Below are 25905 nucleotides of genomic sequence, written 5' to 3' on the forward strand. Positions count from 1 at the left end.
AAAGTAGTAGACAAAGTTTCCAGGAACACTCCTACATCCCATATGATAACACTTTGACCACTGATGAAAGCAAAAGACTTAGCATTACAATGCAAATTCAGTGAAAGCTATTCTGCAAGAGGCAGAATGGGTCAAATATATGAACTATTGGTTGCCCAAGGTTAGAATACCTAACGTAAAGTTCCTAAAGTACACTTGGGGCAGATGCTTTTTAAAAATGGATATGGCTGGGCTCAGTGGCTCGCGCCTGTAATCCTAGCACTCTGGAAGGCCAAGGTGGGTGGATCACCTGAGATCAGGTGTTCGAGAAGTTTCTTATTACCCACCTTCTGAAGCCTGATTCTGTCAATTCATCACGCTCATTCTCCATCCGGCCTTGTTTCCTTGCTGGTGAGAAGTTGTGATCCCTTGTAGGAGGACAAGCATTCTGGTTTTGGGTCTTTTCATCCTTTTTGCACTGGTTTCTTTCCATCTTTGTGGATTTATCCACCTGTCATCTTTGTAGTTGTTGACTTTCAGATTGGGTCTCTGAGTGGACATCCAGTTTGTTGATGATGAATTTATTTATTTTTGTTTCTTAGTTTTTCTTCTAACATTCAGGCCCCTCTGCTGTAGGACTGCTGAGGCCCACTCCAGGCCCTGCTTGCCTGGGGATCACTTGAAGCGGCTGCAGAACAGTAAGGGTTGCTGCCAGTTTCTTCTTCTGCTATGTTTGTCCCAGGATACCTGCCAGATGTCAGTCTGAGCTCTCCTTTATGAGGTGACTCTTTGGATATACAGGGGTCAGGGAGCTGCTTGAGGAGACAGTCTGTCCTTTATAGGAGCTCAAGTGCTGAGCTGTGAGCTCTGTTGTTCATTCAGAGCTGCTGGGCAGGTGCATTTAAGTCTGCTGCAGCAGAACTCATAAACCAGCCCCCTCTGCCTTATTTTTTCCCCAGGTGCTCTGTCCCAGGGAGCTAGGGCTTTATTTATGAGTTTCTGTTGTGCTGCTGCCTTTTTTCAGGGCTGCCCTGCCCAGCAAGGAGGCAGCCTAGTCACTATCTGCCTGCAGAGGCTTTGCTAAGCTGCTGTGGGCTCTGCCCAGCTGCCATGTGAACTTCCCTGCAGTCCTTTTTATACGAGTATAGTTAGAACTGCCTTGGCAATGGTGACTCACCTCTATAATGGCAGACTCTCTCTGTAATGGTGGGCTGTCTCAACAATGGTAAGCTGCCTCAGCAATGTCAGACTACCTCTGTAGTGGTGGACTGCCTCAGTAATGGTGGACTCCCCATTCCCACAGAGCTGGACCATCCCGGGTTCAGCTGTGCTTGCTGTAAAATTCTCAATCCAGAGCATTTCCAATTGCTGGGTTTTTTTTTTTTTTTTTTTTTTTTTTTGTGAGAGTGGGACCACCCGAGCCTGATCACCTGGCTCCCTGCCTCAGAACCCTTTTTTTTCTTTTTTCTTTTTTTTTTTTAGTTGAACGGGTGACTCTGTCTTCCAGGTGTTCCAATCGCCTGTTGAAAAGGCACTGGGATCTGTGTGATTTCCCATGCAGCGACCCACTGCCCTGGCTGAAACAACTGTGCTGAGATTTGTGGCACTTTTTTGCCCAGGAATCTCCTGGCCTGGCTCCCTGTTTCAGTCCCCTTTTTTATCAGTTGAATGGGCAACTCTGTCTCCCAGGAGCTCCAATTGCCAGCTAAAATGGCACCCAGACCCATGTATTTTGTTTGGAGAACCGCCGCACTGAGCCAAAACAGCCACACTGGTGACCCATGGGGCTTCTCTGCCTGGGAATCTCCTGGTCTGTGGGCAATAAAAAATCCATCTGGAAATGTGACATCCCCTCACCCTCTGCGCTTTTGCAGGGAGCTGCAATCCTGAGCTGCTCCTAATCGGCCATCTTGGATCTGTACCTCACCAGTTTTACTTTCTGCAGAAAGGGTGCCACTCACCAGCAATCTTGCCATGAGAGCACACTGAACAAAGGGAACAGGAACATTGATAACCTAACACAGCCACCTTACTGCTGTGTCCAGTTTCCATTGGCCGAAACAGGACCTTACATTCTGTACTTGATCCGATTGGCCAACAATTTAAAAACTTCCTTAAACAGGCAAGCAGAGAGAAGACAAAGAAAAAGAGGAAGTTAGTCATGAGATGGTCAGGAAGTGTTTCCAAATAAGGAATGGCATGGACTGTGGGCTTACCCAGATTTGTCTGGACATGCTTGTGTAAGCTGACAGTGAGCAAGGATTTATAGTATATGGAATGGTTATTCTTTAGTGTTTAAAAATAAAAACTTTGAAGGACTTCTCTATCTCACATTTTCTCATGAATGGCTTGGCATCGTCCCCTCAGAGCTGCTCTCACCATACTGCGTTCTTAAGAGACCTGGTTGTTTAAAAGTGTGTGTCACCTCTCTCCCCACTCTCTTGTCCCTGCTCTTGCCCCATGAGATACTTGCTCCCAGTTCACCTTCTGTCATAAGCAAAAGCTTCCTAAGTCCTCACCAGAAGCTAATGCCAGCACTGTACATCCTGTACAGCCGGTAGAACTGTGACCCAATTAAATCTATTTTCTTATAAATTACCCAGACTCTACTATTTTATAGCAATGCAACAACAGCCTAACATGATGTGATAAAAAGGAAAAATGCAGGAAAAGTGATGAGCATAAAATAAACCTTTCAGTATGTAAATATCCAGGCAAGAGCTGCACTCATAGAGGCCAGGCATCAGCACCTACACATGAAATCCTAAGAACACAACAGCTGCAAACAGAACCTGTTACAGGTGTGTTATGTTGAAATTTTAAATATTCAGGTGTCATTGCTTTGGAGATGGGATTCTCCAAGATGGTGAATGATTCTTGATAAAATAGTAAACACAATTTACAATTGACAGCAGAGGTGCATCCTTGGAATGCCTTTGCCAAACCCTGGGGGTTTGTAATGCTGTGTAACAATGTTAGATTCTAGGCTCAAGTAATAGTAACCAGATGTTTCGCTTCCATGACTGGGACATTTGAAAACTCAGATGAGATGCCAGGTGTGATGGTTGATACTGAACGTTAACTTGATTGGATTGAGGGATACAAGAAATTAATCCTGGGTGTGTCTGTGAGGGTGTTGCCAAAAGAGATTAACATTTGAGTCAGTGGGCTGGAGAAGGCAGATCCACCCTTAATCTGGTGGTCACAATCTAATCAGCTTCCAGTGAATATGAAGAAGGCAGAAAAAAGTGAAGAGAGACATCCTAGCCTCCCAGCTTACATCTTTCTCCTGTGCTGGATGCTTTCTGCACTTGAACATAGGACTCCAAGTTTTTCAGTTCTGGAACTCAGACTACCTCTCCTTGCTCCTCGGCTTACAGACAGCCTATTGTGGGATCTTGTGAGAGTGTAAGTTAGTACTTAATAAACTCCCCTTTATATATAATAGGATCTATATGTATATACATCCTATTAATTCTGTCCCTCTAAGAGAACCCTAATACACCAAGCCAGCAGAATTTTTTGTGCAGGATGGTACCACCAAGGGCAGTATCACTAGGACCCCTGGCCCTACCCATTAAGTGCCACCAAGGCCCCCAATCATTGTGACAACCAAAAACACCTCCACAAAATTCCAAAACACCTCTTGGGGACAGCACTACCCTTGTTGAAACTGTCTACAGAGACTCTCTGTGCGTGTGATGAGTCCATGTGGGAGCAAAGTGCTCCCTTTGCCTGACCCATCAGCCTCACCCTTGGGCCCAGTAGCCCTCCTCTTGGTCACTTGTGGAGGAAGTGACATCCTTAGACCCTGCTGTGTCTCTATGGATGTGCCCGCCACTCAGCCTAGTGGCCACTCAAAGACCACAGCAGTTCAAGCTCAAAGTAGCTACATTTCTGGACATCACTGACACTGTCACCTCGCTGACACTGAGCAAAGTTACTGCTGCTATCTCAACAGCCAGCCTTTTCCCCTTAGTTAGATGTTTGGGAGGATGAAGCCTCCCAAGGACGTCTTGGAAACAAAATTAATAAAATTGAACAGGAGGTGAGGAAGGCGTCCACACTCCCACATCCCCTCCGACTTCCCGACCTGGTGACTGACCGCTGGTCCAGCACTACTGCTTCTGCTCTGGGGGCTGGTGACTGGGAGAGGTGGGAGGAGGGCTGAGCTGCTGGACAGGGCAGAGCGGGAGCCGGAGTTCATAAGGAGCTGTTGCCCACCTTCCACAAGGACTGCTGACCTGTTCAGGAGTCTGGCTGGTGGAGGTTTTCCACTAACACAACAGCATAAAATAAAGTTCTAAATGCCAGGAGGGCTTTAGCATTTATTCATGTTTTCAAACAGTACTCTTTCACTCTGGGGCCACCTGATAGATGTGCCAGTCAACCGTAAAAAGTATATGTGGATCCCTCTCCCAGGAATCCAACCAATTTTGCTTTCTCTAATAGGAATAAAAGAGAGGATTGTAAATGTCAGACGGCAGATTGTATAGCAACACCGGTTGAACCAGGCATTCATGAGCAAATGCACCATTTATCTAACAAAGGTCTGGGTGGTTTTGTTAATTTAAATTACCTGATGCTGGGATGCAAATTGAGACAAGGCATTGTCTGCAAATTCAGGTGCAAGTGGAGGTGGATTTTCCCACCAGTCTTGGAATCGGCTGGGTCGTCTCCAGTGCAGCGCAGCTGGGGAACCAGGCAGGAGGTCTGCATGGCCTTGTGTGTGTTTAACCCAGGGTAAAAGGCCATGTCAGGCCTTAAACATGCAGATTCAGTTTGTGGTTCCAAAGTGAGCCTTGTACCTTCAACCTAGAAAATTCAAAATTAGTTGAGATGACAAATATGGACACTCCAGGGAAAAGACCTAGATGGATAGGTCAAATCAGATGGATACTGACCGAGAATAGTTTGGCAACCTTGATGCAAGTCCCCCTTTGAATCCTGGGAGGATGAGGGGCTGCATCTAAGAAGCCGTAACCACTTGATTTCCCTCAGCCAGCTCCTGGCTGCTAGCGTGCCCACATACCAAAAACCTTGTGTAGGATTGCAGGAACTTGGCATGGCCAAATGCCAGCAGGTGACCTTTGAGAGAACCAACTCTTTCAAGTGTAAACTCGGCTGCCTGTGATGGCTCAGCTCAGCTCAACAAGAGACAGGCCCAGTCGTGTGGCCATGCCCTCCTCTCCCTGAAACCCTAATGCTGGCCTCTGTTTCCCAGTTAGAGGCAGCAGCACATCCATGCCTTGCATGGAAGCAAGAGCCAGGATGTTATAAAGAACTGCTCGGCTTTGTCTCTGGGTCTTGGCTAAGAGGTGAGCACCCGCCAACTGTTGCCAGCTTCTCTTTCTGACTTAATCCCTGGTAGTTTTTCCTTCTAGGCCCCTCCTGAGAGCCACTCAGCTCTCAAGCCAGGTGGCCAAGTGAGCCCTGTCGGGTAGGGGTAAGGTAAGCATGTTTGCTAAAATTGCATTTCCCAAAGGGCTTAGTGGACTATCTGTGCCGGCATAAGCAGAGACTTAAAGTGCAGCTCTCCGGGCGTCACCCCATACATACTGCCCTTCTGGTAAGGACCTGCAGGCCTTCTAGAGGTGAGACTCAGAGTTTGCATTTTTAATGGTAGTCAAGTGATTCTGATGCCGACCACAGTTTGAGAACCTGCTAAAAGCTACTTTTACTAACATAGCAGCTCTCCCATACCTTGTTCTTCCTCAGCTAGGCCTGTTGTGACCTTCCTCTAGGGAAAGCCAGAGTAAACAGGTTCTTCATTGAGGTTCCTGAGGCCCCAGTGTAATGTGGTTGAAAAACCAGGGTCAGGAGATCTGGGTTCTGATCTTGAATCTGCCACTAGTCAGATGCATGGAACAGCCATGTCCCTCCCCCACCTTGGGCCTCAGTTTTCCCAAATGTCTAATGAATGCATTTGGCTCATTGCTGGTTCTGGTGTTGGGACTATGGAGTGAGGAGTGTTCCAGGGAGAGCTCCAAGTGACGGAAGGGACAGGAGGTGGGCTGAGTTCCTCCAGGCCATGGGCAGGCCACAGCATCTGGTGAAGGGATGCCCACCATGGGTCCCTGTTGGCAGTGTTCTCTAAGAGCATGAAGCTATTCACCCAAAGGATGCAAAGATACCGGGAGCGCTCCTTGCTGCAGGAAGCTGAGTCTAGGAGACAGGACAGGGACAAAGCCCTCCAGGATCACAGAGCCGAGGTCTAGAGTGTGTGGTTTGGAATGGACGGAAACAGCTCTGTAGAACTGGGCCTTGGCAGAAAAGTCAGATTTGAAGAAAGGGCCTGCCAGGAGTGGGGCACCTGGGAGCAAGCTCTGCAGGCGGGCTTTCGGGCAGGGACTGGGAAGTCAGTGAGGCCGGACTGGGAAGTCAGTGGGGCCCGACTGGGAGGGCCTTCAAGGCTGGAGTAGCCAGTGGCTTTAGGCCAGTGACAGGCATAAACACCACCACAGGATGCTCAGAGGAGGGTAGAGTGACCCATTCACTCAGAAGTCACAGACCCCAGAGGACAGCTGGCAGTGGGTTACCGGGTAGCACGACTTCCGGTACACCTGTCTGTGTGTGTTTGGGGATTGTGAGAAGACTGTTTCATGCGTGTGTAACAATCTCTTGGAATTTTCGGAATTTTCAGGATTTTGTGGCTCAGTCAACACTGTCAGTGAAACAACATCGCGTTAGCTAAAATGTGTCTTAAAGATAAGCCCATTGGTTTTGGCATTTATTGTTAATTGAATTTTCCCAGAAATGGCAGCAGAAAGATTGTTAATGTTCATGAATTTACATCAAGTTAAACATCTGTTCCTCTTAAGCTAAACTCCAGCAAAGTTACGGCGGCTCCTAAATTAGATCTGAGAGTAAAACGCTGCTTGTTCTTTGCACAGCTTAGCAGTTTCAAAATAGACCTCAGAATGACACATCGCAACTGAGGCCCATGTAACGCAGCCACACTCAGCTATAACGTGGGTGCCAGACAATTAAGCCAGGTTTTTGCTTTGGTGGTGAAGATCAAAGCTTTGCTGGAGCAGCACGTGACATGACTTATCAGGCTGATGGGGAAAGTGTGGGAACCAGTGTTGCTAATGTCTGGGGGGCAGGCAGCCAAGAGGATGGGGGCACATCCTGTCTCTCCCCTGAGCCTCTCTGGGGGTTTCTCAGGTGAGGTTTCGGAATCCAACCTCTGGCCACCCTGCCAGGTTGAAGAGGGGCTGGAGCCCAGTGGGTGCAGCTTCAGAGAGTGGCTGGCTACTATATGGTTTCTGCAGGGATGGTCTGTGTCTGGTTTGGGAAGAGAGATCCATACCCCATTTGTTGGCATTCGGAGCAGACCCACCACCCCCCACCCAAGCAATCTTTTCTCCCCATGTCCTTGGCCCTAGGTCCTCACCTTCTTCCCCAAAGGGATTGCTTCCATTATGGCGGCTGAGCTCTTTCATGATGTTAATCCATGTCCTGCATTCCCCTCTCCAGTACACTTTGGATATTCTTCAAAGGGGGACTCTTGAGTGTGGAGTGACCCCCAGGACAGGAAATTCCAGCACCCTGGAGACTCATGGGGCTGAAGTCTTATAGTGGCCTGGGGGTTCCCCCAACACACCTTGACCCCACATTCTGTCTGTGTATAAAGCTGTCCCCAAGAACACAGACGGTCCACAGGGTTGGCTCTGCTCACTTACTGATCGGAGCCAGGGCAAAGGACTGGGTCTTTCTTGAAGCTGTGCTATAGCCAAATTCACCCACAAGCGTCCTTACCTGAGTGGCTGTTTCAAGCACAGGGCCCCCGGCTGGCCTCTTTTCGGGGAGATCCAGGGCTGTCCTGACCAGCAATGCCAGGACAAGAGGGCAGAAGCTTTCCTCCTCCTCCTCCTCCTCTCCAGAAGCAATTTCCAGGCAGCTGCCTTGTGCCCACCACACTTCTATGCAGCCTATTGTCCAGAGACCACCTTGCCCCACCCCCACCTGGCCCTGCTGGAGTTCACTCCATGGAGCCAGCATTGCAGGTTTTGGGGTATCCCCACTGGGTGAGGTATGGAGGTTTGGGCTTCAGTGAGCATGGCCGCATGTACCATGTGGTCAGCATGCCCCCCAGGGAACTGACATGATGGATGACTCAGGCACCAGCCCCTTCCTGAGATCCAGACCTGTCACCATGGTGCAGGGTGGCTAAGATTGTCCCTTCCTCAGGGCAAGGCTGTAGCCACTCTGCAAGCCCACCTGCTGCCTGTCTTCCACAGTCATACAGGCAACAGACCCTGAATGAGCCCCTTCTACGTGTGGGTACAGGGGTACCTTGCCCTGGAGGAGCTCACAATCTAACAGAGAGCCTGACGATCTACAGCGGATGAAAAAGTCATAGAAGTTAAAGGCTAGCGAAGGCTGGTGAAAGAGAACAGGGCAGGACACGAGGGCCCCCATTAGGCAGGGTTGGTGTGTTAGGCAAGAGAGGCTGAAGGACTGGGTGAGGAAACACCTTGCAGTGAGAGAGTAGGACAGGGCAGCAAGAGACGGCCCACTTTCTCGCCCCACCACCATGCAGGTGCCTGGGAGCCAAGGCCTGGGCCTTGACTGCATGGCCTGTCTCCTTCTCAGAACCTGAGCTCCCGGCGGTCTGTGTAGCACCTTCCCCCTTGCTCACATTGCACACCTCCCTCCCCTTGAGTCTTCGGAGTCTTCCAGCCCCACCCAAACCTTTAACAGGAGCTTCACCTGCCATAGAATGAAGATGGTCCCTTTGAGTGCAGTCTGGCAGAGGCACAAGTGGCTGATGGAATATTTACAATGTCTCCCCTGCTTCCCTTTGTTTTGCAATAGAAAGTGTTTCTTTGATGGACATTTAATTCCAGAGACTGCTACCTGCTTCCTATCTCCCTTTGCTCAAAAATTAAATGCGGATGTGCCTGTGTTCCTGCTATAATCATCTTCCTCTGTGCAGAGGGAGTGCAGTGGGAATGGGAGAACAGTAGAATCTTCAAAGAGGGACAATTATTGAGGGAACTAGATTAATGAGGTGTCATAACAACTTAGCCGGATCTGCGACTGACCTTTCTCATGGAGAACGGGCTTGATAAATGTAGTTCATTACCAAGTTCTGACATGAAAATAGGATCACACTCTGGGCTCCTCGGCAGGCTGATCAATATTTTATCTGCCAAAGCAGGCTTGGTCTGGGAGCCGGAGGAGCCTCACACATGTGCTGGCAAGGAGCCTGAGGCCAGGGTCAGGGGCTGGCCAGGGCAGTCCTGAAGCATGGAGGGCACTCGGGCTGGCAGGAAGGTGGCCAGGCCCTTCGCAGGGCCTGTCAGTAACGCTGACAGTGTCAGGCTGCCCAGGACCTGCAGCCTCCCTCCCCGAGAAGCCCCAGACGGGGCCTGCACACTGGCAGTGGGGCGGAGGGAGAGGGTCAGGACACCTTTTCTCTCCTGTTTAGCCATGCGCACCGATTTAGTTGCCAGCTTCTCCCAGGCCCCACAGTAAAGCAGACAAAGACAAATGAGCCATACCCCCCACTTGGGGCTCCCAGCCCATCTCACCAAGAGAAGACCCCAGGCCTGGCCAGCCACTTGCTACGTCTTCTCATCTCCTTCTATGTCATGACCCTGGAAGGCAGTCACAGGCTATCGTTATCCCCATTTTAAGATAGGGAATAGAAGTAGGAAGGGCAGGGGAGTAAATGCCTTTCCTAAGGTCTCACAGCTAAAGTCAGATGGTCTCCTGATCCCCCGTCTAGCGCTCTGTCTGGCCTTGTGGGGACTGTCATTAGCAGTGTTGGTATCAGGTAAACACGGCAGCCTATGATGAAGTCTGTCTGCACCTGAAGGCCTCAGACAAGGTTGTTAAAGGCTGAGCCTCTCACTCTGGCTGCTTCTTGCATGAGACAGTCTGCCCTGGAGCCACAGGACTCTGGCCGTCTCATTCAACAAGCATTTAATACTGTAATGCTCATGGGGAACTGTCCAGTTCAACATCTACCTGCTCAGAACATGTAATCCCATTGAGGGGACATCGCAGCAGCCCATCCAGCATCCCTCATCAACCCCAGAGGTGATGTGCAGCTTGGAAGGACGATTCCCCGTAAGACTTGCCAAGAGCTTCCAACCCCAGGCACCTGCATCTTCAGCCTGAGGGCATTTTCCAGTCTCAGGCGAGTGCTCGTCCCCATTTGGGAGGTTCAGAGCTGCTACCTGGAGGTGTTTAATTCCTCCAAGAGCAACCTCAGCTAATAGGGATGGAAGTCGGTAGAAAAATATCCCGGCTCCCTCCCATCTCAATGGAGCAATTCTGAGGTGTGCTCTACACAGTGCCTCTGAGGTCCCCCGTGAGACTGAGCCCCCATTGCCCACCATGACAACCCACTCATGAGTGCACCCTTTGTTGGCTTTTCTCCCTTCCCAGTCTCACTTCCTGTTCCTTCTAGCACTTCTTGGGATCATCTTCAAATATGCCACTTGCCCCTAGAGCCTCATCTCAGGGACTGCTTTGGGGGAGCCCAAACTAAGGCTGGAGCAAACCTCACCCAGAAAGGATTTCATAGCAGGCAGAAAGGAAGGCTGAGGGAGAAGAAGGCAGTTCTCTCTCTCTCTCTCTCTCTCTCTCTCTCTCTCTCTCTCTCTCTCTCTGTGTGTGTGTGTGTGTGTGTGTGTGTGTGTGTGTGTAAGTAGACAGCCTTCCTGCAGATGGTGGATCAGGCCTGAAGACAGGAAGAAGGAGGTGGGGCAGCTTGAGAAACGGCAACTGTGCTGAGAGCACGAGGAGTTTCCAGCTATAGAGGGGACATCCCTGAAATTCTCCAAACCTCACCATAGGGCTTGACCTGGCCAACGTTACCACAAAGGCAAAAACAATATCCCCTTATTTATGACAACACAAATTTCTCTTTACCTGGAAACCAGCAAGACTCAGAGGAAACACTGAAGTGACTTTCCAAACATGTGAGCAGAAACCTCTGCAGTCCAAATCAAGGCGGTCCTGCCCTCTCATGAAGTAGGTCCCCTGCAGGTCCCAACCCGGCAGCCCCTGCTGAGCCTCATTCAAGACACGGACCTCAAAGTTATATGCAAGCATCCCACCTGCTCTCTGGAAGAGTCACACCTCTGGATTAATCAACACAGAAGTTCAACTGTATTCCGAGTCTCCCCATCCCAGGCTGAGCTGGAGAGGCCCTGGCAGTGGGATCTGGGCCCTGGCTCAGGGCTCCTCCTGGCCACTATCATTCTCAACATCATCTTGACCGTCACCCACAGGGGCACCAGGGAGGGGTGTGGTGGTCCCCAAGCTTCTGCCACACACCCCAGGGACCTTCCCTCTGAAGGAGCCAAGTATCCTGTGGGCCAAGGCTAAAACTGGCCCTGTCCTTCTCTGGAGAGCTCTGACTCCCTCCCTGCCTGGGATCCAGGCCCCACACACGCAGGGTCAGGGCACGGGCAGTGATGGAGGTGAGGGGTGCCAGCTTAGGTCATGGATTTTTAAGCAGAGGCCAAGATGAGTACCCCAGGTAGAGATTTGGGTGAAGAGCACTCCAGCCGCGAGAAGCAGTCAATGCCAAGCTCCTGGGCAGGAGCATGCCCAGTGGTCAGTGCTGCTGAAGTTGTCCCTCCACCTCCCCCTACACCCCCTACCTCTTGCAGTCACCTGTGTGGAATTGCTGGGCAGGTGGGCAGGGATGACTGGTGTGAAGATAAGAAAGACATGAACCTTGGGTATTAACACTTTCTTGCCCAAAATGATTGGAACTTGAGAAGAACAGCAGGCAGATCAGAAAACAGACCTCAGAGCCCGCCCAGCAGATGGTGGCTGGACTAGGTGGAAGAGCTCACTTCAATCGTGGGCTCAGGGTCACCTGTGCAGCGGGCCCAGCGTCACTTCTGGCCAGCAGCATGTTGACAGCAGCTGCCTCTGAGAGGTGGACTTCGAGATGGTTTATTTTCTCTTTCTTTTTATTCATTTGCACTTTCCAAGTGGTTCTTTGATAGCATGTATTTCTTTTAGAATTAGACAGATGTTCGAAGCTGGAAGCAGGGGAGGGAGCCTTTAGCTGAAGACCATGTCCAGTGGTGTCCAGAATGCCCAGTGCTCCACACAGCTAAGTCACTCTTATCTGGCCCCACAGTGAAACCAGCTGGGGGCAGGAATGACAAAGTAAAACTGGAATTTGGTAACCTATGACCTTGACACACCTTGCTAGGAAGATACCCATCCTGGAAGCCAAGGCCTGCTGTGGGAAGGAGAGCTATCCCGGGAGACTGAGCTATCCTGGGGGGCTGCAGCTTTGAGGCCTCTGCCTCTGGGGGCTGGAAGAAGGCAAGGAAGGAAGTTTTCCTTCCCGCACCCCACCTCCAGCTGGATGGAATTCGGATGACAAAGGCAGGGAGTGAAGGCAGGGAGCCACCAAGACGGCAGCCCTTGGAGATGAAGCACTAAAAGCCTTTTCCCAGGAAGAGAGTTTGGACTTTGGAATCTCGAGTGTTCACCTGCACAGAAGCAGAGCCCTCACCATCAGGCCGCCTTTCCTGCAGGGTCCACGGCCCTTCCCCAGTGCTATCGGGCACCAGAGGAGCTCAGAAATTTCCGACAAATGACCCGATTTGAGTTTGGGTAAAGTTCTTTCTTGCAACTTATTTAAAGCATGATTGCTCCTGGGGTAAAGAATGATTTAAGATTCCCTTCCAGGAGTCCCTTGGTTCCTCTCAGGACCTCAGTGACAAGCTCAGCCTGGGCATAGAGTACCCTCAATAAAGGAAAGAAAGGACAAAGGAAGTTTTCAACAGTATGGTGTGTGGTGCCGGCATCCTGCCATAGTTCCCACGCTTCCCCACGGCCATGGAGGCTCTGCCTGGGTCACCCTGCTGCCCTCTCCTGCCTGTCTTGTTTCACTCTCCGCCTGACTCAGCCCGTCCAGCCCAGCCACAGCAGCTTTCTCCAGTCTCCGGATGCTGCTCCTACACACAGAGTGCCCATGTGCAGGCAGCTCCTGCACTCACAGTCCTGCTCCGGGTGTGCTCTTCCCTCTGCCTCCTCCCACAACTCCTCATCCGACAGGTCTCATCCTGAGCATCCCTCCCTTGGCCTCCTGCCACAGGCACCCACAGTGCCCAGGACTGGAAGCTGCCCAGCTTTGGGCACACAGTGTGTAAATAAACACTGGTAAAAGGAGGGCAGGGGGCTGGCCAGTGAGGGCCCTTGCAAGGGGCAGGACCATGGGCTCAGAGAGCTGATGCTAGAGACCTGGGGAACCCCCCCCTTTCCCCCAGATGATTGACTTCTAGACATGCACATACCTTCCTGACTAGAAGTTGTCTGCAGGGCAGTTGCCAGGGTGAAGCAGCCAGAAGTCTGAGCTCACGGGGAGCTGTGAGGATGTGAGGAGGGCCAGAGCCAGGGAGGATGCCACAGCACCCACTTCCATCCCAGCAAGAGCCACCTGGGTGGTTTCCCCTGCCTGGTCAGTGTTGGAGGTGGTGTCTAGCTGCAGACCCCTGCTCACAGGGGGACCCCAGCTACACCAGGTAGCACTATGGACTTGAGAATTGGGTTTGCCAGATGGTGACCCCAAGAACTCCCAGGGCACTCTCCATGCCTGGGCCAGGCTGCCCACTGGGGTCCTGAGATGAAACAAGAGGCTCCCAGAAGGGAATCTTGCCCAGGGCAACAGATAGGTCAGAAGTGGTTTACGCCCCACCAAGGTCCAGGAGGAAGGTTGGGGGACCAGCAAGGAGGAGGCATCCTGCCCTCTGACCCAGGCTGGCCTCACCTTTAGGTGGCCCTGCTGCGACATGTTTTTCGGAGCCCCATTGCCCACCAGCGTATCTGAGGACAGCCTCTTGAAGACACCATATCCACCTGCTGCGTACGTCAGTTTTTCAGTATCTGGGTATAAATGCTCCCCCTTCAGACCCTCCACACAGGTACACATCCATCACCATTTACCCCAGCAGCCAGCCCCACCTCCTCTTTCCTTCCGTACCACTACTTCTGGTCCATTTGCCAGGACCAAATTTCAGCTTCTTTCAGGGAGTGAGGAGCTAGACTGGGACAAAGCTCTTCCTCCCCTTCCCCAAAACTGATCTTTATCCAGTCTCAGAAAAAGGAAAAACCCAGCAAGTTTGTAGGGGGACGAAGTAACTCTTTTCAACGCCATGTAGCTCTACAGACTTGAGAATTGGGTTTGCCAACTGGAGGTCCCAAGAACTCCCAGGAATCAATATCCTACCAGGCAAAAGAGGGATGTGAGCAAGGTGAGGGGGCTGGAGAAAGGCGTTCTTGTCAGAGCACTAAGACTCCCAGAGAGCAAATAGATCTGATTATATTGAACACAACAATCGATTTTTTTCTAAATAAACATGCAGGAGGAAACGGTAATGGGCATCTGTTTCTGACAGAAATCAATTGACCTCAAATTGGAAGAAAATCTTGAAATACAAACAAGCACAAGAAAAAGTGGTTGGGCTGTCCAGACTTATCAAGGGAGGGAAGGAGGAAGGGAATGAGGGAGGAAAAGAGGAAGGGAGGAAGAGAGAAACAGACAGAGAGTTTCCCATCATCCCTTTCCCCCAAGTGGCTTCCCTGATGGTTGCTCTTCAGTAAATGTACTTCCCATAATGACGAGGGAGACGGCAGCTATATTAGGAGCTCTTACTGGGTACCAAGCCAGTGCAAAGCCCTGTATGTGCCCATGTTACTTAGTCCTCGTAACAACCCCACGTGGGAGGCACTGGCATCTCTGCTTCCTAGATGAGATCACTGAGGCACCCTGCCCAAGGCTACATGCCTGATGGCAGCAGACCTGGAGCTCAAACCCAGGGGACCTCAGAGCCCATGCTCTCTCCAGCACTTCTTCCTGTTGACTCTCCAACTCTGGGCCATTACCTCAGGCCCTAAACTGGCTTTGGAATTAAGAACCCTAGGCTCTAGCAACCTGTTGGCCTTCAACCTGGTCAGTGAGGAGCCCATGCCCATTCTCCAGGATTCAGCAAAGCCAGGAGCCAGGAGTACTCATCCCCCAGGGAGATGGGAAGTGGGGCTGGCTGGCGCAGCTGCCCTCTCTGCTGACCCTCCTGCAGCCCCAGAGGATGGGCCGTGCCCTGCGTGGTGTCCATCCTAGTAGCCCCATCACCAGCAAGATAAACTACGCCATGCTGCAATGCACCCCATGCCTCACCTGCCCAAACACGGCACCGTTTGATGCCGTTCAGCAAGCATGCCTAGGATAAAACAAGCTGTGTGCTTCGGTTTGAACGTTGTAGAGCTTCTTTGTGTATATTGGTCATAGACTTGTGTACATGTTTGTTTTGAAGTAATTGAGCTCTGGGAGGGTACCTAATTAACATAAGCAGGGCTTATTAGTCCTGTTAACTAAAACTCCCTAATCTAGGAGGCCAAGTATTCAAAAGCAGCCTTTAAGATAGGATTAAGGCAAAAACCAGCTATTACAAAATGGAATTGGGGGCGGCTTAAGCCTCTGTGGAGCTACCTCTATAAATTCTGCTGGAAGAATTTCCCATCCCATCTGGCACTCACTCTAGTCTGGCTTGTAGTAGCTGCTCAATAAATATTTATCAGATGGACAAATACCCTCCCGTATTTGCATCATGTGTAGCATGCATTCCATGTTCGTATTTATGGAAAGGATTGGTGGGCAGAGCACAGACAGATCCCACCGACTACAGCTGCACTGTGCACTGCACTTAGTAAATGCCCTGTGACTATTTGTGGGTGGAATGGATGAGTGGACAAATGGCAAGAACATTCTCTCAAGACCACGGGATAAGTCTCACTGTAATAACCTCATCTTCTCTTTCAGGTGACACATGCACCATGGCCGGCTATGCCCGCTTGAAGAGTGTCCTTCTGGCACTCCAGACCCGCCTGCAGCCACTCTCAGAAGGAGACAGCAGACAAGACCCCGCCTCCCAGAAGCGCCTCCTTGTGGAGTCTCTGTTCAGAGACTTAGATGCAGATGGCAATGGCCGCCTTAGCAGCTCTGAACTGGCTCAGGTGGGCATGGCATTCAGCGAAAGTCACATTATGGAGGAATCCAGTTTTCCGTTTCCCACCCCCCGCCCCGCACCAGTGTCTAAGAGCTTGTTGTGTTCAATACCTCTGAGAACATCTCACAAACAAAGTGAGGTCAGGTTCTTCTTCCCACCAGCCACCTTCAGCCACTATTTACAAACAAACTTACAAGCCCTCTCAGCTATCTGGCAAAAAACTCACGTCAGAGGGCCTGGTCTCTGATGTTTTAACTAGGAAATCAATCATTTCTTCCTTGAGTCCTTTACTTTCCTCAGCACAAATGTTACAAGGAAGCAGTGCTTGGTTTCCATCGAACACCGTCGGAGCTGTAAACTGGAAATCCCCAAGTCCTCTACCTTAGGACATCACTGTTCCTTGGTATCCAAAGATCAAGAACCCAAACCCCAGCCTGCTTGTTTGCAGAAAGGCCCGAGTCTACCTGTGGACCCCCACCGAGCCCTGCTCTCATCGGGGGAAACACCTGTGGTTTGCCTCCCTCCCCCGAGACTGCAGTGTTGAACACAGCCCACATGTCCTTGTCGAGCTAACTAGACACCTAGTTAGCGTCTGCAGCACAGAAAGCGACAAAAGAGTGACCTCACTCACAGGGGCCACAGCCACAGCCACTGCCAGTTTCAGGGAGGAGCGTGTAGCGTCCCGAAGGCACAAAAGCTGGGGTGGGCTGGAGGGGTCTGCATTCCTACTTCTGCCTCTAAGGGTCTGGAGCCCTAGAGCCACACAAGGCAGGTGCGAGCTCTGCAAACAGAGGGAGATCAGCCTCCCCAAGCTGGGTGGTAGGGGTTGGTGGGCAGCTCTTTTCTGGAGACCACAGACTATCCACACAGAGGATGGACACTAAAGACAGGTCCCCACCTTTGGTGCCATTTTAAAGAAATCTTACACATGGCCTAAGGACCTTCTCAAGGCTGTGGCCAGGTCATTGGGAAGAAGTGGGGCGGGGAGTGCCTTAGCACTCATTGAGCCATGTGCTTGGCATTGAGCGAGGCCCTTGACCTATGATAAACAGACACAGAAGAGTTTTTTGTAATGTAGGATAGTGGCAAAGAATGCAGCCTTTAGGGTCAAACTGCCTGAGGTCAAGCATGCACGCGCTAGCGAACCTTGGGAGGTGACCTCGCTTTGCTGTGCTGCTGTGCTCAGCTGTGAACCTCACGGGGTGATCATGAGGGTTAAACGAGCTAAGATAGTGAATGGCTTAGAGTGGTGACTGGCATATGGTATGTTTCTTTCCTTTTCTTTTCTTTTTTCTTTTTTTTTTTTAGACAGGGTCTCACTGACTAGAATGCAGTAGCACAATCTTGGCTCACTGCAGCCTCCTGCTGAGCAAGAAGGCTCAAGCCGTTCTTGCTCCTCAGCCTCCTAAGTAGCTAGAATTTCAGGCTTGCACCACCACAGCTGGATAATTTTTGTATTTTTAGTAGAGATGAGCTTTCACCATATTGGACAGGCTCATCTCAAACTCCCGACCTCAGGTGATCCACCCACCGTGGCCTCTCGAAGTGCTGGGATTACAGGCGTGAGCCATGGTACCTGGCTACGTGGTATGTTTCAGTGAGGAGTCATCAGTATTGTTGTCATCATCATTTTTATTATTATTACTATTTCCTCCTTAAATCTTTCCACCACCCTCTGCTGTAAGGAGGGGACTATTATCATCCCACTTCACAGATATTTTCAGATGAGGAAACTGAGGCCCTAAGAAATCAGACAACTTGCCTGAGTTGTTCACTGCCTGGGATGTGATGGAACTGAGATGAAAGCCCGGCAGGCTGAGTTGTGTGCACCTGCTCTCCTCAGGGCACCCAGAATCTCCCTGGGGAGAATGGCTCCCACCAAGAGGCACCACATGGTCCTTTCAAGGTCTGTAGGAACAGCAAGTACTCACAGAACCCTAGTAGGAGTGGCCACCAGAAGTTCTTGAATGCCCTCCGTTCTAGCTGGTCCTGAGCCTGCTTCCAAGGAGCATGGGAATCTCAGATGACTCTGCTCTGCTCATCCATACCTGAGTGGTTCACACAGCCCATTCAAGGCCTGCATCCCCAGGGGCTTGCTGCCCATGGCCCCCAGGGCAACTGCCCTGCCAGCAGGTCACCACCTCCATCAGCACTAGGCCCCAGCTCTGGCTAAGACCCCAAGGGTCAGAGCCAGGGACCAACAGGTGACCCAGGCTGCTCTGGGAAAATCCCAGGTCCTGTTGGTTACAGCTACCTGCAGGAAGAACCACTTGGCAATTCCTCAAACTGCCGAGCAGGGAGCACCAAGGGCATGTGGCATCAGCTTGTCTTGAACAGAGGTCGCTATGAGCCCTTGGTATCCAGGCCCACGTGGCTCCCGGGTATCCACCAGGTAACAGAATCTTACCAGGCACTTTGTTCTAACCTGGCAGATATGTGGCCCGAGGCACCTGAAGCCATTAACAAGCGTGGTAATTGGACTGTGATTTCCTCTTTAAAATTTAATGTAGTTAAAGTCCATTTCATAAATCTGCCAAGCAGAGCCCGGCTAAAGTGGGCCTTTCCTTGACACTGAATCAAAGGTGCTGGGGAAAAGCTCGTCAGTCCTATAAAAAGTTAATCAATTTCCAATGCAGAAATAGACAAAGGGAAATTTCCATCTTCGGAAGATTGATCTCAGGCGTTATGGTTGATCTCCCTTTTATCGAACACTCTTACTTGCTGGGTGAAGGGTCATTTTTTTAACATTATCACATTAAATTGCCTTTAATACAGCAGACCAAGCTGAGAATGTTAAATAAAGAGAAAATGCCTCAGCCCCCACCCCCCAACAAAATAAAATAAAATCATTTTCTACTGAGGTTTCCTTCTGAGCATTTTCCTTGCAAGACCTTTAGTTCTGGGCACACTGGCCTCTGGCTGTAGCTCCAGCTGAGTGAGGGTGCCTGAAATTTCTACTCTTAGTTACCTTGCGACTTGTCGCTGATCATGCTGGGCAGGCCTCTGTGTCCTGTGGCTCAGACCACAACCAGAGAGGAGTTCTCAAGAGCCTGTATCGGTAGCCTCCGTGCCAGAGTTACAGGGGTGGACATCTGTGTCCCGGGCAGGACAGGGTGAAGCTCAGGTCTAGGTGGACAGAATGGAGGGGTCTGGGAGTGTGCTGTGGCCAGGCACCATTACCTGCCATGGGTAAGGGCTGGTAGGTGAGTGGATGCAGCAGTGACCTCCAGCTCTACGCAACTGGAAGCTGGCAGACCTCGGTCCTCACACTGAGTTCAGCCTCTGTTTGCTGGATTTATCTAATGGGACCTTTTCTCTGCTCTCTCCCCATCGGTGGCACACAGGTAGAGCAGGTGGCCTCACGCGTTCCCATCCCAGACTATCTGGCTCTGTCTGTCCAGACAGGGAAAAGACAGACCTGGGCTCTAGTGTAGACTCTGCCCCAAGCACTATGTGAACCTGGGAAAGCCACTTCCCCCCTGCAAGCCCCAGTTTTCTCATCCATAAAATGAAAGAGTCAGACAAGGCAAAACCAAAGAGCTTCAGGTGTTCCCCAAGACCCACTGCGCTGTCCCTGGATTCCCTCTTGGCCTGAGTTATTTCCAGCAATGCCCGTGACTCTAAACGCACCTGACTTTGGCCTTGTTCTTCTCCTCACCCCACAGCACGTGCTGAAGAAGGAGGACCTGGATGAAGACTTACTCGGTTGCTCACCAGGTGACCTCCTCCGGTTTGATGACTACAACAGTGACAGCTCCCTGACCCTCCGCGAGTTCTACATGGCCTTCCGTAAGTTGGGTCCCAGTGGGAAAAGGGCTTATTTCCGCAGGTGCTCCTGCACCAACATGCTGCCGGGTACTTGGGTCTGTCCTTGGTTGTCTCCCAGGTTTCTTATACAGAGGAAAGCTGTTGAATCTGTTTTGCAGCAAGCCTGAGGTTTAAGAAAAGGCTAAATGGAGAGTGGATGGGGCCAGGGAGGGCTCGCCCTGTTCCTTTTGAATAAAGATTTTTCTCAGTCTTTGAGGGCCCCAGGACTGTAATTGAAGCATAGTTGTGAGGATGCTGCGAATATCCTTTGGGGGGTTCTATGACTGACAGAGAAGGAAGCAGATTTTAGGGATATCCTCAGGCTATGGCCAGGCCATGTGGGGGAGCCCTGCCTGGAGAAAATAAACCTGCAGGAGGGCCTGGAAGCTTGGCCATGCAGGGTCAGGGAGCAGCGACTACCCAAGGTCAATGGAGAGTGAGTATCCAAGATGAAGAGAGGCAGAGCATCCCTGGAGAAGAAGGGAAAGTGGGGGCTCTTTGAAAACAGAGGAGGTACTCTGAGTGCCCTTCCAGGGAGTGCTTGGTGCATATGGAAGTGGATGGGGCCTGCATCTTTTACTCGAGGTGATCTTCCAAGAGATTACATTGACCAGAGGTGGTGCTGGGACAGGGCTTCCAAGAAATGCAAGATACAAGAGCCCTGCGGAGCTCCAGGCAGGGGTCATCAGGGAGAAGAGGAAAGGATGGTGCTGGGCCTGCACTAGAGACTAGAGGGGACATTCTTGGCCCAAAATAGACGAAGCCCCTTACATTGGAAGATATTCAGGCTCTGCTTAAAGTGGGCAATGCATATACCCTTGGGTGTGACCTGCCGGCTCACAGTTCCTAAATGCAAGCCCTGGTATTCAGGAGGCACATGCGAGCCCACCCCACCCCCAGGGGCACTGAGTGCCCTGAGCCTGGTATCCTCCCTCAACCCCAGCCTTTACATGGAGTCCCATTTTCCAGCAAAGCATTCCTGCTTCAGAGTGACATCTCTTTGGGCTGTTGTTATTCCACACCTTCACAAGGCCTGAAGAGTGGTCCTTGTGATTTGTTGGGAAGAAGGACTCTTGTGGAAAATAGAGAGGTGCTTGGATGACATGAGAGAAACAAGCATGATTCTTCCCTATGGGAAGCGTTCGTGAGCTTGGTGTGGTTGCGGGAGCCTTTCCAGTTCATATCATCATTAGCACCAAAGTCCACCCCCTGGTTCCAGCACTTCACTTGACTTACTGTGATTGTGCAGGGTCCTCCTCATCTTCCTCCCTGCCCACTAGTAAAACTGATACCTGCTTCTGCTCATTCATAAAAGGTGAGAGTGACCGGTAGGCTTATCCTGCTGTGGAGGTGTTTGTCTTGTAGGTCAAAGAGATTATTTCCAGAAATACATCTGGAAATACATTTGGAATGTGTAGAAGTATCCACAGCTCCCTACACCTGGTTCATAAGAGCCCATCATTAAAGGTTCAGGAATTTTGCAAGCAAACAGTTTTAATTAGCTTTAAACTGGCCACATTGGGAATATTTACACCATAGAAATTCCCACCACACATATGCTACCAAAAAGGGGGAGGGAGGACATTTTTTATTCTCTAGGGAGCCAGTTGTTAAACACTGACCTGCATGTCACTGGACAAGACCCTGTCTCCTGTCCTCGGAGTCCATTTCTGGCAATATCCTCCCCACCCGCCTCCCCACACTGAGACTCTTTGATGATTTCATGGTACATGAACAAGAGCTGGCTCGAGCAGCTACAGGGCAGGTTACAGGGACAGCAGCTCTCCAAGTCAGAAAGGCAGCAACATGTGGTCTGAGGATAGCTCCAAGACATTCCAGAAACGCTTTCTGAGCTCAGACCCCTCTGCCAAAGGAGTTATGAAGAAAAAGCTCAGTGCCTTCTAAGAGCCAGAGGCCAAGACTGGACTTCAGGGATTTGGGGGAATACCAAGTATCGTTACTTAATGTCCCAAGATGCCGTCATTAAGCAGAGAATGGCACTGCTTGGGCACCATCTTGGTACCTGGTACCACAGCGGCCTCTGCTACATGAGCACAGTTCCCAGGAATGGGTCTGGGGCCAAACCAAAAACTCTTGGCTTTCCTCTCAAAGAAACGGAAGCATCCCTATTGCCTATGATGAAAGAGAAGGACTCCCCAGCTTCCCTAGTAAGGTCATTATAAATATGAGCTACACTGGAAAGGGAGGGACGTCATCGCCTGACCTCCAGCCACATGTCTCATACAGAGCAATGTGGCGTCAGCTCCCTTCGTTCCTGGATTATTATTTGAAAAGCTTTATAATCATCGGTTTTAAAGCAAATTAGATTCTGCTGTTGCCTTGGACTTGTTTTGAACCAGACAGCCAAACCATTCATCACAGCCCAGCCCAAATAATAGATATGCAATAAAACGCAAACTCGCAGCCATTAAGGAAGCCGCAAAATGTGTTAACCCCCACTATAAAGGCTTGACATGCAGCCATTTGGTGCATACAGGATCAATGGTTTTTCAAAGTCACAGGAACTCTCAACTAAATTCCCATAGCTCTGGGTATAGATTTATGGTTCAGCGAATTTTAAATAGGTAATTGAAATGAGACATATAGGTACAAGTTATTACCCAGGAATCGATGGGCATTAAAGAAATCTCACTAAAACCCAGAAAGTAATATCTCAAACATTTCAGCAACAACATTCTGGATTAATTTTAGAAACTGGAGCTGATGGGCTGGCAGAGGCTGAGGCTTTAGCATTTTATTTTCTGGTCTCTCTTTTGCTGGCGTCCTTGGGTACACGGCAGGGTGAGGTCTGCGGGGTGACTCCAGCTCAGTAGCCCACTGACGCACAGTCAAAGGCTTTACTAAGGGATGATGGGTTTGAGGGGGTGTTCCCCAGAAAAGGAAGTTGTATTTATCAGTTTTTGAGGTTTGTGGGGGTGGTCTCCTAAATCATGTCTTCCCACGGAGCTGGCCTGGCCCTGCTGGGCCGTGTTTGCCATAGTCTGCAGCCGGTGGTGGGTGATGCCAGGAATCCCACAGCTGGTGGCTGTTCCTGCTGAACTGGTTCGTGGTGGGACTGCAGCCCATTCCTGGCTCTGAGGAACAAGTGACCCTCCTCCAGGGTGGCAGGCAGTGGCTAATCATGGGAGTTAGTTCAATCTCTTTCTGATTGTCAGATTGAAAGACTCCCCATTGCCTCTCTCTGTTCAGGGACAGGAATGAAATATGAGGGTGCCCCCCATTCCTCCTTTTGTCAACTAAAAATTCTCTTTGCATTGCTTTGGCTTCCCAAACCGCAGGCTGATTTAGGAACTAAAGGCACAGTGTCCTCCTCCAGCACGTGCCCTCTGCCTCCCCTTCCCCACGCCACCCCCCACCACTCCAGTAAGGAGTAGTGCCACCTGTCCCTGCCATGGCAGAGACCCAGGCTCCAGGGTCGCCATAAGCAAGATGTGTGCTGGCCCTGTCTGTTCATCACAGTAAATTCACCTCAAAGTCACTCATCTAAAGAGCTTCTCGATAATGCTTGGTTTTTGCACTGTTCTCAATGCTCAGGTTGGGATCAGGGGAAAAGACGTTGCTAAAACAAGGATTTTTCCGACTTTAAATTCATCAGAAGTTTCTTCTGCTTTTTAAAAAAATAGTTGTCCTTTTAATTACTCCTCTGAGAGCAAAGCCCATGAATTTGTTGGCTGCTTGGGAAGGTTTTGAGCAGCTAGCAGTACAGGATAAAGGGCTTCACGTGTTAACATCCCGGGACCACACAGGCGGAGTATTAGGAGGACCTGGAATGCTGAATGTCGGGGAGCCAGACACCCTCCCTCGCCTCTGGCATGTGTAAGATCCAGGCAAACAGAAAGGAAAACAGTGTTTTCACCTACAGCACAACCACTCTAGCCAGGGCAGCTCTATGAAACAGACGATACGGTCCCCTGGTGAATTTACAGCTGTTTTTTCACCGCCACTATTGCAAAATGAAAGGAGGGTGCAGCTTCACTTTCCACGCCACTGTCCTCTGAAACGAATAGTGCCTGACCCCATACCAGATTGCCGCACATGCTATCTCAGCCAGTCCTCACCCCCACCCTGTGTTGAGCAGGATGGTAAAATAAGCAACCGCAGGCATCCTCACTACCCAGGCCCATCTGGCTCTTTATCTGTGTAGGGTGAGTTGAGACAAGGAGCTTAGATGGCAAGGATACTGCTCTGTTCTACTCCATTTAGTTTCTGAGTTTGGTATAGTAGGTAACAAGATTTTAAATAGCATGGGGCTCATCAAAAATTTTATCTGAATTTACTCAGCTCCTGAATTTGGAGAACTAACAATGTCCATGGGCTGGTCTCGGTTTTGGCTGAAGCCGAGACTCCGGGTGCCAGTGAGCCCCCCAACCCCAAAGGCAGACACTGGTTTTCTCACACAGGACTTGCAAATAAAGTGGCCAAAAAACTGATTCACTGCCCTTGGTCCCTCATTTTCTCAGGGCCACGAAACAGTTAAAGCCGGAGTGGCCAAGGGAGGAATTGAAAATTGGAAGACAGAGGTGTGAGACTCACCACCCCCTCCCCGAGGCAGAAGTGGGGGTGCTGTCCTGACTTCAAGTGCATAGAGAGGCTTCAAGGAGCCTTCCATGTGAGCTTGCTGAGTTTCCCAAGGCCAGCGCTGAAGGACGGGGCGCACAGTCAGTGTACCATTTCAATGACTTTGCTTGTCAGTATCACTGTAGTTAGTCACAGGCTTAGTGCTCCAGTTGTATAAAGTGATACCCAACATTTAACATGTGCCAGCACTGTACACTATGTCCAATCTTACAGACGAAGAAACTGAAACTCAGGGAAGTAGCTAACCCAAGGTCACACAGCCAGCAGGTAGCAGAGTCAGGATTCAATGGGCGTGTCTGATTCTAGAACTTTCTCATGCATTTAAACAAACTTTGCAACACATCTGCATTCTCCTTTGAAGAGACTCTCACTGTCCTCACAGTGATTTCCCTAAACTTCAAGCCCCAACTCAGTGGTCTTCTCCTCCAGGAGATGTTCCTCAATTTCTCTTTCCTCCACCAACCCCACACACCTTCCTCTGTGCACCCACAGCCCTGGGTTAGCAAGGCTGTGGCCTGATCGTTAGGAGTGTGGACTCCAGAGTCCAAGCTAGACTTGGTCTTGAATCTTTATTCTGCAACTAGCTGTGTGACTTTGGACAGCTTCCCACCAGAGATTAAACTGTGCTTGAAGTTTCCCATCTGTAAATGGGAATAGCAACCATGCGCAGGGTTATCCAGGACTAAAAGAGCTGATCCATGTGAAGTGATTAGCATGAGACTTTGCCTATAGTAAGTGTTAGGCAAACACTAACCAGGTCAATGATGGCAGCAGTGAGGGTGATGATGAAGATTTCCGTGTGTGCCCCATCACCCTGTGCCATGCCATTACTATCCTTTCCCCTTCAGACTGTGGGCTCCCTGAGGATAGAGGATGCTTCACTCATCCAGTTCTGCTCAGCATGCGGTATGGCACCCAGGAAGGCCTTGGTAAAGCTCACTGAGGGCGTGAAAGACATGGAGAAATGCATCAGGCCAGCAGAGGAGTGCAGACATGCAGCTGTGGCCAGCGATCCCAGAGGGTGTCTGCATGCCTCCAGGGGGCCTTGAGAAAGCAGGGGCAGAGGAAGTGCCTTGTTGATGCTCCACAGCTGGGACCCCTGGTAGAGAAGCATCAGCGTGGCTGGACCAGGCCAGCTGGACATCCCCAGCCCCGATATCCCTAATCACTGGATGAGCAACTGGGTGTGAGGAGAGCCCCTGCTTCTCACATGGGCTAATGACACCTTATTGAAGACAAAAGCAACTCACACTAGAAAGCTCTCATCCTGACCGCAGGGCCGCTAACTAACCATTCGGCCCTCCTCAGAGTAAGTGCTCTGGTCGGCTGGCTGGCAAGCTGCGTAATTACCTCCACCTCCAGCAACTGTGTGTGCCAAGGAGGGCTCTTGCTCAGCCCACTCCTCAGCCCTGCACACCTGCCGGCCCACAGCCACATCCCTCTTGATGCAACAGACCCTGGCTGCGGCTGCCCAGGACCAGCACCAGCACCCCCACCCAGGCCAACTCCTGCCACCTCACCAGGAGGT

The 25905-nt window shown here is 50.7% G+C and overlaps 1 protein-coding gene across 4 annotated transcripts in view; it reads left to right on the top strand.

Moving 5' to 3' along the window:
* The window catches only part of FSTL4 (follistatin like 4), a 431619-nt gene that overhangs the window by 291457 nt on the left and 114257 nt on the right, over positions 1–25905 (top strand). For all 4 annotated transcript variants that reach the window (XM_074381537.1, XM_039471889.2, XM_074381541.1 and 1 more), the window contains exons 5-6: positions 15785–15978; positions 19637–19760. In XM_074381537.1, coding sequence (XP_074237638.1) covers positions 15785–15978; positions 19637–19760 — 318 coding nt within the window. The remainder of the gene's footprint in view (positions 1–15784; positions 15979–19636; positions 19761–25905) is intronic.

Source organism: Saimiri boliviensis, chromosome 1, assembly GCF_048565385.1.
Source record: "Saimiri boliviensis isolate mSaiBol1 chromosome 1, mSaiBol1.pri, whole genome shotgun sequence".
NCBI lineage: Eukaryota > Metazoa > Chordata > Mammalia > Primates > Cebidae > Saimiri > Saimiri boliviensis.